The sequence below is a fragment of the Ostrinia furnacalis genome, unplaced genomic scaffold, assembly GCF_004193835.3.
Source record: "Ostrinia furnacalis isolate ACB-3 unplaced genomic scaffold, ASM419383v2 OfSCF1373, whole genome shotgun sequence".
Lineage (NCBI taxonomy): Eukaryota > Metazoa > Arthropoda > Insecta > Lepidoptera > Crambidae > Ostrinia > Ostrinia furnacalis.
This window is the reverse complement of record NW_021131612.1, coordinates 1,568-15,313: the sequence shown is the minus strand read 5'-3', so window position 1 is coordinate 15,313 and position 13,746 is coordinate 1,568. Positions and strand designations below refer to the sequence as shown.

At 48.4% G+C, this 13,746-nt stretch overlaps 1 protein-coding gene across 1 annotated transcript; it reads left to right on the top strand.

The window, feature by feature from the left end:
• Positions 1–99: 99 nt before the first annotated feature.
• LOC114352466 (protein pigeon-like) lies at positions 100–13,335 on the top strand (the record flags this gene model as incomplete). Its single annotated transcript, XM_028304076.1, has 13 exons — positions 100–256; positions 414–551; positions 587–754; positions 820–953; positions 1,700–1,900; positions 4,490–4,663; positions 5,505–5,678; positions 6,115–6,237; positions 6,592–6,720; positions 7,525–7,718; positions 10,385–10,599; positions 11,390–11,596; positions 13,000–13,335. Coding segments are annotated over 13 exons (2,163 nt in total), but the record flags the coding sequence as incomplete, so codon positions are not given.
• Positions 13,336–13,746: the final 411 nt, after the last annotated feature.

Sequence of the window (13,746 nt, the reverse complement as noted above, 5' to 3'; positions counted from 1 at the left end):
TATGCTGCCTTACACGCTGCACGCCAACTTTTCCGACGTCAAGGTTTGTGACTGTGTGACTGTGTTCCTAGCAGCTGACTAGGGTTGTATGTGAGCCAGTGTGTGGGCCCGGGCTTAGAGCGCGTGTTACAAGAGTTCCTTGTAGCCGGCGCCTTTGCGCTTACGCGGCGCACGCTGCCCGCGTCTGCGCTGCCACTTATGCGTATGCTGCCTTACACGCTGCACGCCAACTTCGCTGACGTCAAGGTTCGTTACTGTATGACTGTGTTCCTAGCAGCTGACTAGGGTTGTGTGTGAACCAACGCATTGGTCCGGGCTTGGAGCGCGTGTTGACTGACATCAAGGTTTGTTATTGTGTGACTGTGTTCCTAGCAGCTGACTATTGTTGTGTGTGAACCAACGCGTGGGCCCAGGCTTAGAGCGCGTAGTGCAAGAGTTTCTGATAGCCGGTGCCTTCGCGCTCACGCGGCGCACGCTGCCCGCGTCCGCGCTGCCGCTCATGCGCATGCTGCCTTACACGCTGCACGCCAACTTCGCTGACGTCAAGGTTCGTTACTGTGTGAATGTGTTCCTAGCAGCTGACTAGGGTTGTATGTGAACCAACGCGTGGGTCCGGGCTTGGAGCGCGTGTTACAAGAGTTCCTTGTAGCCGGTGCCTTCGCGCTCACGTGGCGCACGCTGCCCGCGTCCGCGCTGCCACTCATGCGCATGCTGCCTTACACGTTGCACGCCAACTTCGCCGACGTCAAGGTTTGTGACTGTGTGACTGTGTTCCTAGCAGCTGACTATTGTTGTGTGTGAACCAACGCGTGGGCCCAGGCTTAGAGCGCGTAGTGCAAGAGTTTCTGATAGCTGATGCCTTCGCGCTCACGCGGTGCACGCTGCCCGCGTCCGCGCTGCCACTCATGCGCATGCTGCCTTACACGCTGCACGCCAACTTCGCCGACGTCAAGGTTTGTTACTGTGTGACTGTGTTAATAGCAGCTGACTATTGTTGTGTGTGAACCAACGCGTGGGCCCAGGCTTAGAGCGCGTAGTGCAAGAGTTTCTGATAGCTGATGCCTTCGCGCTCACGCGGCGCACGCTACCTGCGTCCGCGCTGCCACTCATGTGCATGCTGCCTTACACGCTGCACGCCAACTTCGCTGACGTCAAGGTTTGTTACTGTGTGACTGTGTTCCTAGCAGCTGACTAGGGTTGTATGTGAACCAGAGCATTAGTCTGGGCATGAAGCGTTTGCTACAAGAGTTCTTGGTAGCCGGCGTCATCGCGTTCATGCTGCGCACGCTGCCCGCTAAGCTCGCTGACGTCAAGGTTATCTATGTTTACTTATTCCTCTGGAAATTCGCCATTTGCCACTGTCTCGTCATCTATTCTCTACTTACATAGATAAATTAACGGACGATTGGGTACAAAATCTTAAAAGTGTTGAAACATCTAAAAGATCTCATTTTGTTGACCAGCAGTGTTGTGTTGTGGAGCCATCCACACGTTAGCCCCAATGTTGATCCCGGCGCTATTCGTCCCACGTGTGAATCTAGAAAATAACTTATCATAACGTTGGAGCCAATACTTCTACTAATTTCTGGTTCCACACGTTGGACGAGTGGGGCCAACGTTGGGGCCAACTTGGGGAGCCGGCTTCAGCAGTCAAAAAAACAAATGAAGATCATGATTCAAATTTCAAAATTTTCTCTAGGTTGGCAGCACAGTAGTGTCGGTGAGCCAGGAGAAGCTGTGGAGCGGCGCGGCCGTGGTGCTGGCTCCTCGACAGCGCGTGCTGCAGTTCGCGGAAGATGTTTGGACGCGCGTGTGGGCCGCGCTGCACGCGCCGCCGCCGCCGCGTCTTGCGCCCGCTCAAGTGCTGGAGAAACTACGTGTCAGCCTGCATTGCTACCAAGTCAGTTCGTAGACAAATGACATCCACTGCTAGACTTAGTGCTACTAAAGCCTGGTCCGTGAGCACGTAGAATCCCGTCCAATCCGCTCGCACACTCACTGCGGACGCGCGTCGCACAGTCGCGACAGCAATATAATTACGCGCGAGCGATAAGGATGGGTAGCTTGGGGTCATTGGACGGGATTCTACGTGCTCACGGACCAGGCTTTAGCTAAACTGTAGCTTATGTAGTCGTAATAGACGCTTCTTCACATTGGTCAGTGAGTGTAGGGAGGACGTGTGGACGCGCGTGTGGGCCGCGCTGCACGCACCGCCGCCGCCGCGCCTTGCGCCCACGCGGGTGTTAAAGAAGCTGCGCGTTAGCCTGCACTGCTACCAGGTTAGTTCGTTACAAATGACATACACTGCTGGACTTAGTACTGCGAGCTAAACAGCAGCTTATGCCCTTGTAATAGATGGCTGAAGTACCATCTATTACAAGGGCATAAGCTGTAACAGATGTGACAGTGAGTGTACCGAAGACGTCTAGACGCGCGTATGGGCTGCGCTGTACGTTTAAAATACAGCTTATGTTGCTATAAATGCTATAGTCCTACAACATCGTGCGCCACCGTCATGCGGTGCACAAATGGTAGCGGGGACGAGGTAGCACCAATAGCACGTGTCACGTAGCAGTTGACATATTGATACCTCCGCGGATACTTTTGGGGAGTCGCGGTCTTCACTCAAGCTCTCTTATATCCAAACGGTTTATAGCAACAGGTCAATGTCATCGTCATCATCTGTCTCTATTGCAGGATCGTGACCCTTTCCAATTAACCGAAGCAAATCGAGAATTTGGCCTGGGGAGTGTAGGCTTAGTTGCATCCACGGGAAGGGTGGGCTGTATCGTAGTGAGCAATGTATTCTACTCTGTCAGAAGTACGCGGCTAATGACGTCGAATATACTTGTAGCCGGGGGGCGCGGGTGGGCGCGGCGCGCTTCGGCGTCGGCGCAGGACCTGCTGCCGTTCTTTGGCATCTCAATGATGATGAATTTGCAATATACTTGTAGCCAGAGGCCGTATCGCTGTGCAACACGCCTTTGTGAAAATCCTTGGTGGCCTTTGTCCAGCAGTGGACGTCTTTTGGCTGAAACGAAACGAACGAGGATGAATTTGCAATAGACAATTTGACACCATTCCCCAATAATTCGAAATCACAACTTTTCTAAAAAGACACTTCATTCTGGTCTTAAAAACTTAATTAATTTTAAATTACCTGTAAATTACGATTTTAGGTCGCATTGTAATTGAAAAAAGTAGTTTAATTGAGTTGACAATAGTAACGTCACTTGCTCGTAGTGCCATACAAAATCTATGGGAGAGTTTCGTTTTGACAGTTTAAAAGTACGTCAATTGATTGGTGGTGTCAACATATTACTTGCAGCCAGAGGCGGTCTCCCGCTGCAGCACGCCGCTGTCGCCGAGCGGCGCGGGCGGCGCAATCGGCGCGGGCGCGGGCGGGTGGGCGCGGCGCGCGTCGGTCTCGGCGCAGGACCTGCTGCCGTTCTTAGGCATCTTAATGATGATGACTTTGCAATGAGGGCTATCGTTTTAGCGCTCACCAGTTAGCGCCACTGTAGAGTAAGGTCCTGTCACTTGCTAGTAGCGAAGACAGTGGCACCAACTGGTGAGCGCGAAAGTGGTAGGAGGACTATCGCATTTGCACTCATCAAGATGGCGCCACTGTAGAGTAAGGTCCTGTCAATCGCCAGGGGTGCCAATTGTTAAGTATAAAAACGATAGCCCTCATTGCTTGCAGCCAGAGCCCGTATCGCTGTGCAACACGCCTTTGTGAAAATCCTTGGTGGCCTTTGTCCAGCAGTGGACGTCTTTTGGCTGAAACGAAACGAACGAGGATGAATTTGCAATAGACAATTTGACACCATTCCCCAATAATTCGAAATCACAACTTTTCTAAAAAGACACTTCATTCTGGTCTTAAAAACTTAATTAATTTTAAATTACCTGTAAATTACGATTTTAGGTCGCATTGTAATTGAAAAAAGTAGTTTAATTGAGTTGAAAATAGTAACGTCACTTGCTCGTATAGATGACCCACGCTGAACTGTCCCACCAAACTCAATGACAGGGGGGCGCTACCATCGCTCAACTATATGGTATCCAACATGGCAAAAATCGGAACCAGCGATCCGGTTATTGACGGTGGCGCCCCGCTGTTAATGTCATGCATAGGACAGTTCAGTATTTTGGAACTATAGTGCCATACAAAATCTATGGGAGAGCTTCGTTTTGACAGTTTTAAAAAGTACGTCAATTGATTGGTGGTGTCAACATATTATTTGCAGCCAGAGGCCGTCTCCCGCTGCAGCACGCCGCTGTCGCCGAGCGGCGCGGGCGGCGCAATGGGCGCGGCCCAGGACCTGCTGCCGTTCTTTGGCACCTCAATGATGATGATTTGCAATTGATCGCTTGCAGCCAGAGCCCGTATCGCTGTGCAACACGCCTTTGTGGAAATCCTTGGAGGCCTGTGTCCAGCAGTGGACGTCTTTTGGCTGAAAGGAACGAACGATTCTGTTATTTGCAGCCAGAGGCGGTGTCCCGCTGCAGCACGCCGCTGTCGCCGAGCGGCGCTGGCGGCGCAATCGGCGCGGGCGCGGGCGGGTGGGCGCGGCGCGCGTCGGCGTCGGCGCAGGACCTGCTGCCGTTCTTCGAGCTGGACGTCTGCACTGCGAGTCGACAGGAGCACGTCATAGCCGCGGTGAGATTTGTTCTATTGTTGATTAGTTAATCTTTTAATGGCTTATTTCACTAATACCCGTTGACCATCCCCGTTGACGCCAATTGAAGCTTATAATAATGGGGATTAATGAACTAAAAATTAAGTCCAAAAACTGTTTTTATCTAGTGTATTTGTAATTTTCTCCATTTATCGCAAAGGAGTTTCGTGGTGGTTAACTCAACCTCACCACTTAGTTTTCAGGCTTATCACTACCTTAAAAATTTAAATCACAAAATTTAACTCAACTTTATCTTGCGTGCTTAGAATCTACGTGAGTTGAGATCCACTTGGTGATTGACAGCGGTTGCGAGTAATGTTTAGAGCGGCGTGCACGCGGTGAACTAACGCCGAGCACGCACCTGATGTCCTCGGTAGCTAGCTGCCGACGATATTTAGTACGGCATGCAAGCAGTCATCGAGTACGTGTAGCCACGTACGCATCTCGCGCATTAATCCTTTGGCTACGCAATCAATTACGAGTATCAACCTTGCACCTGATGCGGTCAGCGGGCGCGGGTGCGAGCGGCGTGGAGAGCGGCGTGCACGCTCTCTGATTACTGAGCCTTTAGCTATAATCAATTATCGACCTTATTCCTCGCGGCAAAGACCCTGCGCGTGGTAAGCGTGCACCTCATACGCTCGTCGACGGCGGGCGAGGGCGGTCTCAATGACTTTAGCTACAATCAATTATCGACCTTATTCCTCGGGCATAGAACCTGCGCGAGGTGAGCGTTAACCTCATACGCTCGTCGACGGCGGGCGAGGGCGGTCTCAATGACTTTAGCTACAATCAATTATCGACCTTATTCCTCGGGCATAGAATCTTCGCGAAGTAAGCGTGCACCTGATGCGGTCCGCGGGCGCGGGCGCGGGCGGCGTGGAGAGCGGCGTGCACGCGGTGGCCACGCGCTGGGCGGCGGCGCAGCTGGACGCGTCCATGTTCACACGTTCTATGTCTTACATGTGCATTCAATTATCAATCTTATTCTTTGCGGCATAAGACCTGTAGGCTGAGTGTGAGTTTACACCAAACGTCATTAAAAAATGTATGAAAATTTCGTTTTTGAACGTTTCCCGCTAGGCGCGCTGTACAATCGGTCATACATTTAATATCATTTTTTGACGCGCTCACTAGTGAGCGCGTTTGATGAAAACTCACACTAGGCACGGGGAGAGCGGCGTGCACGCTCTCTGATTAGCCTTTTTAGCTACAATCAATTATGAACCTTATTCCTCGGGCATAGAACCTGCTGCGGTCTCCTGGCGTGGGCGCAGGCGGCGTGGAGAGCGGCGTGCACGCTCTTTATTACTTAGCCTTTAACTACAATCAATTATCGACCTTATTCCTCGCGGCATAAAACCTGCGCTTGACGGCGGTAGCGTTTAGCATTTAGCTGCAATCAATTATGAACCTTATTCCTCGGGCATAGAATCTTCGCGAAGTAAGCGTGCACCTGATGCGGTCTGCGGGCGCGGGCGCGGGCGGCGTGGAGGGCGGCGTGCACGCGGTGGCCACGCGCTGGGCGGCGGCGCAGCTGGACGCATCTCGCACAGTCCATGTTCAAAGCCAAACGTTCTATGTCTTACATGTCCATTCGATTAAGAGCCTTATTACTCACGGCATAGAACCTGTGCATGGAGAGCGGCGTGCACGCTTTCTGATTAGCCTTTTTGCTACAATCAATTATGAACCTTATTCCTCGGGCATAGAACCTGCGTGAAGTAAGCGTGCACCTGATGCGCTCGGTAACGGGCGCAGGCGGCGCAACTGAACGCGTCTCGGGCGACCCCTTATTACTTACGCAATCAATTATCAACCTTATTCCTCGGGCATAGGACGCTCTCTGTTTAGCCTTGGTAGCTAAAAAAGCTGCAATCAATTATCGACCTTATTTCTCACGGCATAGAATCTTCGCGAGGTGAGCGTGCACCTGATGCGGTCCGCGGGCGCGGGCGCGGGCGGCGTGGAGAGCGGCGTGCACGCGGTGGCCACGCGCTGGGCGGCGGCGCAGCTGGACGCGTCTCGCGCAGTCCATGTTCAAAGCCAAACGTTCTATGTCTTACATGTGCATTCAATTATGAGCCTTATTCCTCGCGGCATAGAACCTGCACGAGGAGAGCGGCATACACTCTCTCTGATTAGCTTTTTTAGCTACAATCAATTATGAACCTTATTCCTCGCGGCATAGAAAGAAACTGCGCGTAGAGAGATGCTTGCACGCTCCCTCATTCCATTATCGACCTTATTCCTCGGGCATAGAACCTGCGCAAGGTGAGCGTCCGCCTAATGCGCTTGACGGCAGTCACGAGCAAGTTTAAAGCAGCGCGTGCACGCGGTGAACAAGCGCTGAAAAGCAGCGCAACTGGACACATCTTACGTCTTCCATGTTCACACGTTATGATGCTTAGGTACGCAATCAATTATGAACCTTATTCCTCGCGGCATAGAACCTGCGCGAGGTGAGCGTGCACCTGATGCGGTCCGCGGGCGCGGGCGCGGGCGGTGTGGAGAGCGGCGTGCACGCTCTGATTACTTAGCCTTTAGCTACAATCAATTATCGACCTTATTCCTCGCGGCATAAAACCTACGCGTGGAGAGCGGCGTGCACGCTTCCTCATTCAATTATCGACCTTATTCCCCGGGCATAGAACCTGCGCGAGGTGAGCGTGCACCTGATGCGCTTGACGGCAGCCACGAGCAAGTTTAGGGCGGCGCGTGCACGCGGTGAACGAGCGTTGAGAACCTGCGCAACTGAACACATCTCACGCCTCTTGCGCGCTCTCTAATTACTTAGCCTTTAGCTGCGCAATCAATTATGAACCTTATTCCCCGGGCATAGAATCTTCGCGAAGTAAGCGTGCACCTGATGCGGTCAGCGGGCGCGGGCGCGGGCGGCGTGGAGAGCGGCGTGCACGCGGTGGCCACGCGCTGGGCGGCGGCGCAGCTGGACGCGTCGCGGTCGTTGTGCCGTGCCTTGTGCCGCGCGGTGGCAGCGACGCCGGCTTCCAACCAGCAGAGAGGATTCACTTTCATGTACTTATTGCGTGGTATAAGGCTGGCAACGTTATTTTTTTTTGTTCCATTCGTTCCTTATGCAACAGGCTAAGGTCAGAGACCATGCTGCCTAGTCATCAGTAATCTTCTTATTTTTTTCATTTCCAGGGTAGCTTCATTGTTATCATAGAGGAATTAACGACAGGAGTGGAACTGACAGGCAATCCCCTCTAGCAATGTAACTAGTTGCAGCGCCACCAATAACATATTCCGAATGCTGGCAACGTAAAAGTCTCACTCAAAACTCATTTTATTTCTTCTTCTTCTTTTGTTGATGGCGATGAACTTGTGCCTTTTCGCCACTGTTCCGCCAATGTCACGTGAATTTTTATTTTTGCAAGTAGCCTTTTAAAAAGCACTTTACACGTCCCAGATTAACTCAATCCCTGCTTCGGGACAATAAATGGGCCAGTGCTGAGAAGAAGTAACCTTTACACGTCCCAAATATAGCTTGCCTGCCAGCGTCTTTCCGTTCTATACATGGCCAGAACGCACCCATAGGAAACTGCTCGTGTATATTTCGGAGTGCCTGTTTGTAAATCTGTGACTCCAAACTATACACGAATTTTGCGTACTGATCGTGTATAGTTTGGAGGAGCTTAGTAAAAAAAGTCATCTCCAAACTATACTCGATTAGTTTCTACTACACCACTTACACTTGACTAGAGTGTGTTTAGTTGATATTGATTTAGTAAAATTCAGTAAAATATGGAACTATATTTAAAATTACATTTATTTGATATTATTACATAAAATATTATTATTTTACTGAATCTAAAATAAATCTAGATTTTTAAAACTATTGTAAGTGGTTTTTGAAATTAAATTGATTAGGTAGATTTCAAATTAAATAACAATTTAATTAATATGAGAGAGAGTGAGAAAAGAAAGTTCAACGCGCATTAAATACAATATTATGCGAGACTTTAAATGCTAGGTTTGTATTGTCGGCCGTTTGGTGTAGTGGTTCGAAGTGGTAGCGGGTTCGATTCCCGCACAGTACAAACATTTGTGTGCATGAACATATTTGTTTGTATTGGACTGGGTGTTTTCTATGTATAATAAGTATGTATTTACAAAAAAAAGTATTTAATTATGTTTATATCCGTTGTCTAGTACCCATAGTACAAGCTTTGCTTAGTTTGGGACTAGAAGCGCAGTGTAAAATGTCTAAGGATATTTATTTATTATTTATTTTATTTATTAACTTTTATCTCAAGAACAAAATCATTTTGACATATTTCCATACCTACAATTGGTGAAATATCAGCCCCAAAACAAATATCTTTTCTATGGCAGAATNTATACATTGTAATCACGCACTTATTACAATACATACATGATTAGTCCGTATGCGTACTGGCGATGTATATTTTGGAGGAAGATAATTGACCTAAGTCACTACAAAGTATACGCGAGCAGTACGCAGCGTATGCGTACTGGTCGTGTATAGTTTGGAGGAGCTTAGTAAAAAAAGTCATATCCAAACTATACTCGATTAGTTTCACACCCTTGCGTTCTGGCTATGTATAGAATGGAAAGACGCTGCCTGCCATACCACCAATTTGGGACAATATATCGGCTAGCCTAGCCTATAACTATACGTGGTAGAAAAAAAAGCTTCCTTTGTTAGCGTAAGCAACAGTAAATCTATTTATGAAGTTATCGCCACTATTGCTGCATATTCTTAACGTTTTAAATGTGAACTGCTGCTGGGTTAAAACTTATTCTTAAGAACATACTTTCAAGGAACTTGAAAACAAGAGCGAATAACACGTCCTTCAGATAACAAAAGTAAAGTTTTTTAAGATATTCTATATTTTTTTAAATAAAAATACGTTGCCAACATTTTTACTACGTTTAGGGCTAGTGTTTGGTCGCTTCTTGTGTCGTGGTTTTATTTTCGTTTTGTTTGGTTTTAGCTGTTGGTGTTTTATTATGGGTTTCAGTGTTTTTGGTTTATTTGCAGGTTTTGTCTTTTGTGGTTTTTGTTTTTGGGCTTTTTACACGCAGAAATTCTTTCATATCTACACGCATTTTTATAATACTTTTTGGAGGTTTTTAGTTTTAATTTTTGCACCGAAAACATTCTCATCTCTACATTATTGTGTTTTAATTGGACTAAATGGTTGACACCGGCATTCCACCTCACTCCCACAAATACTGGTTGAATCACAGCTTACGGTTTGGGGGTTGATTCATTAAACGTCATTCATTTTTAAAAAGACTCTCGAATAAGGTCACGAACAGCTTTGGCATCGAATAATCGTATTTTTTTAAATTAATATCTGAAGAGTTACGATACTTTGTTTGTTTGTATACGGCGAAAGTAAAGTAAATCATCTATCGTTTGCGATCAAAAAGCGTCGTATCTTTTTAACTGTAAGCCTCTTCAAGTTTAATTATTTTGAAATAACAATCTCTTTCTGTGCTTGATCGAGCAAGATAGATTCGTTATCCGTATTACAGGCTATGGCTTAACGAAAGCGATTTTTAGCGTCTCTGAACATTGTTGCTGTAATTCGTCAAATCCCCAAATGAAACCCCTTTAAGACCATTTGGTACTTTAAGACCATTTACCTTTCCCAATTCAAAGAAGCCTCTAATAATTAGTTTAACTTATCAGTTAAACCTCTCAATTCCAGTGACGAGATGGAACCGAGCCACGCGTTCATAGTGTTCAAAGTGCTCGAGCAGTACTATTTGGCAGCTGACTCGCTAGCCTTCCCGCTGCCACAGGGCTTCAGTTCTTTCTTCACGTACTTGGGCTACCGCACGCTGCCCTTCCACGCGTTCGTCATGTATGTGCATAGGAACGTGTTCGAGCTGCAGATTGACGTCATGAAGGCTATTATTGCTTGTAAGTACCAGTTTCGATTTATTTACTTATGTTTAAGTCATGGATTAGTAAATTAGAACTTCCCAAGCGGGACATTTGAGTGTTGTCCGTAAGTGCGAAGTGGGGCACAGACAGGTCTGTTGGACGAGGGACTATTAGATAATTGGGTCGATTGCAGACTTGGATTATTATCTTTGCTCGGAATTGATAACTTGAACTGATTTAGTGTTTATCTTGGTGTCACGTTTATGGCCTGACCTCGGAGGATCGTCAAATAGATTCTATTTCGTTCTTGTTCGATGTTCCGGATCCTAATTCTATGTCGAATTATTAAACCAAAAGGGGGTTCAGGAAATATGGTCATTCTTAACTGCGAGAGCACAGCCCTATCTAATTTACCAGAGACAAATGAATGGATTTGTCCTACACTCTTCACGTAAGCTATAAGGGGTGGGATGGCTTATCTATTTCAGATTAAACATAAGGTCTAGTATACGCTAAATTTATTACTGATTGAATTTCTACGTGATGTCGTTGGTTCACCTTGTGAGTGGTCGTCTCACGCTGCGTTTTCCGGTACGCGGCCTCCACTCCAGAACCTTGCTGCCCCATCGGCCGTCAGTTTTGAGTACTATGTGCCCTGCTCATTGCCACTTGAGCTTGCTAATCCGTCGGGCTCGGCAACCGGGCAACATGGAAAGCATTGGGGGAGGCCTATGTTCAGCAGTGGGCGTCCTATGGCTGAGATGATGATGATGAATTTCTACGGTTTTTTCTACGATGTTAAAACTATCTCATATCTCTATTCCAGCCAAAGACGACGACAGCAAAAACTCCGTGAACAACAAGCTGCGCCTAGTGCAGTTGGCAGGCGAGGGCCGCGCACGCCGCGCTCTCGGTGCATGGCCTCATCGCGCTGCCCTCGTGTTACGCGCAAGGGACCATGCCGCCACGCTGCTTAGTGGAGGAGCGCCAGCTGCGAGGGATCCTGCGCGTGCGAGACAGGCTGCGCACACCGGTTAGTACATAAAAAGAACAAACGGTATGATTATAGACGTAACGCTTGTTACGTATAGTGCAGCTGCGAGCTTTCGGCGCCTGGCCGCATCGCGCTGCGTTAGTACTGCGCGCGCGAGACCATGCCGCCACGCTGCTTAGTGGAGGAGCGCCCGCTGCCAGGGATCCTGCGCGTGCGAGACAGGCCGCTCATACTGGTTAGTACACTTGGCGGTTTTGTAGACGTATCGGGTCCTTTCTAGCTAAAGAAGACAGAACTCCGTGAACAACAAGCTGCGTCTAGTGCAATTAGCGGGCGAGGGCCGCGCGCGTCGTGCTCTCGGCGCGTGGCCGCATCGCGCCGCACTCGTGTTACGCGCAAAGGTGATCCCTTGCCGCTACGTTGCTTAGTGGAGGAGCGCCCGCTGCGAGGGATCCTGCGCGTGCAAGACAGGCCGCTCATACTGGTTAGTACACTTGGCTTTTTTGTAGACGTATCGGGTCCTTTCTAGCCAAAGAAGACAGCTCCGTGAACAACGAGCTGCGTCTAGTGCAGTTGGCAGGCGAGGGCCGCGCGCGCCGCGCTCTCGGTGCATGGCCTCATCGCGCTGCCCTCGTGTTACGCGCAAGGGACCACGCCGCTACGTTGCTTAGTGGAGGAGCGCCCGCTGCCAGGGATCCTGCGCGTGCGAGACAGGCTGCTCATACTGGTTAGTACACTTGGCGGTTTTGTAGACGTATCGGGTCCTTTCTAGCTAAAGAAGACAGAACTCCGTGAACAACAAGCTGCGCCTAGTGCAGTTGGCAGGCGAGGGCCGCGTCACACAGGTTAGTACACCTAGCGTATTTATAGACGTTACGTGTAATTATTTTCAGCCAAAGATGACAACAAGCTACGTCTAGTATAGTTAGCCGGCGAGGGTTGCGTACTCGGCGCCTGGCCGCATCGTGCCGCGTTAGTACTGCGCGCGCGAGATCATGCCGCTACGTTGCTTAGTGGAGGAGCGCCCGCTGCGAGGAACCCTGCGCGTGCGAGGTTAAGCTGCACTGGTTAGTGAGCGAATAAACGGCGTATTTACAGACGGGGCGCTTGTAACATCTAGTGTTGATGGCGGGAAACTGCGCACGTACGACAATGCCGAACGCGCAGGAACTGTTTCGCCCAACAGGACACAGGCTTCTCCCAAAGATTTCCACAACTGGTCCTGTGACCGCATCCAGCAACTTCGAACTCCTATATACTTCTGATTTCGTTGCGTGTCTAATCACAGCTTAACGTGACCTCCACTGGTTGGGTTTTTATTGGAGGTCAAGTAGATATTGAACCTTCGTCTTCTGCAGAAATGCCTTCCTGTGGCAGGAAGGCTCAAAGTCACCAAACTAAGATGTTCAGAGTAAAACGTAAACGTAATGTTTTATTTGCAGGAATAGCAGCACTGCCATCTGGCGAGCGTTTATCACCGCTTGACACATTCCTGGACCTTCTGACAGCCAAAGCGAGCCTCAATGAACTGGACTTCAACCTCATCATCGAGGCGACTCTAGCGCTGGTCCAACAAGAAACCGCGGCATGAAGAATCTTTAGCATTCCATATTTATCTCCACTCTTGCCATATCTTAAAACATTCCAGTACAATTACGTCGTAGGTTTTTTGTGAAGTTTATACCAAAACGTTATTTATTCATTTTATGTACTTAATTAGGATAATAGCGTAGGATTTAGTGATTGAGGGGAATATTTCAAATGCATGCCAAAATAAAGATGCCACGGCGCAGTTACTTATAGCTATCCAATCCTTCATTTCAGTTTTATTAGTAGCTAAGGTGTAGTGAAACCTGGCTATGCAGGATTTGTAGTAGTGGTCATATTTTTGCTAAGTAGGAATACCTTGGTGGATTGTTTATTTATAGATTTTGNAATTATGAACCGATTTGAACAAATCTTTTTTCTGCGTATAGGTAATACCTCAAGGGTGGTCCCATTTAAATTTAATAATAGAAAAAACAACCCCCAAGGGTGGAAAATTGGGGATGAACTTTTTTATACGCAATATCTCCGCCGATTATAAATCAATTTGAACGATTATTTTTTTGTTGAATAGGTATTATCAAAAGGGTGGTTTCATGCGAATTTGAAGAAAATATTTCACCCCCAAGGGTGGAAAATTGGAG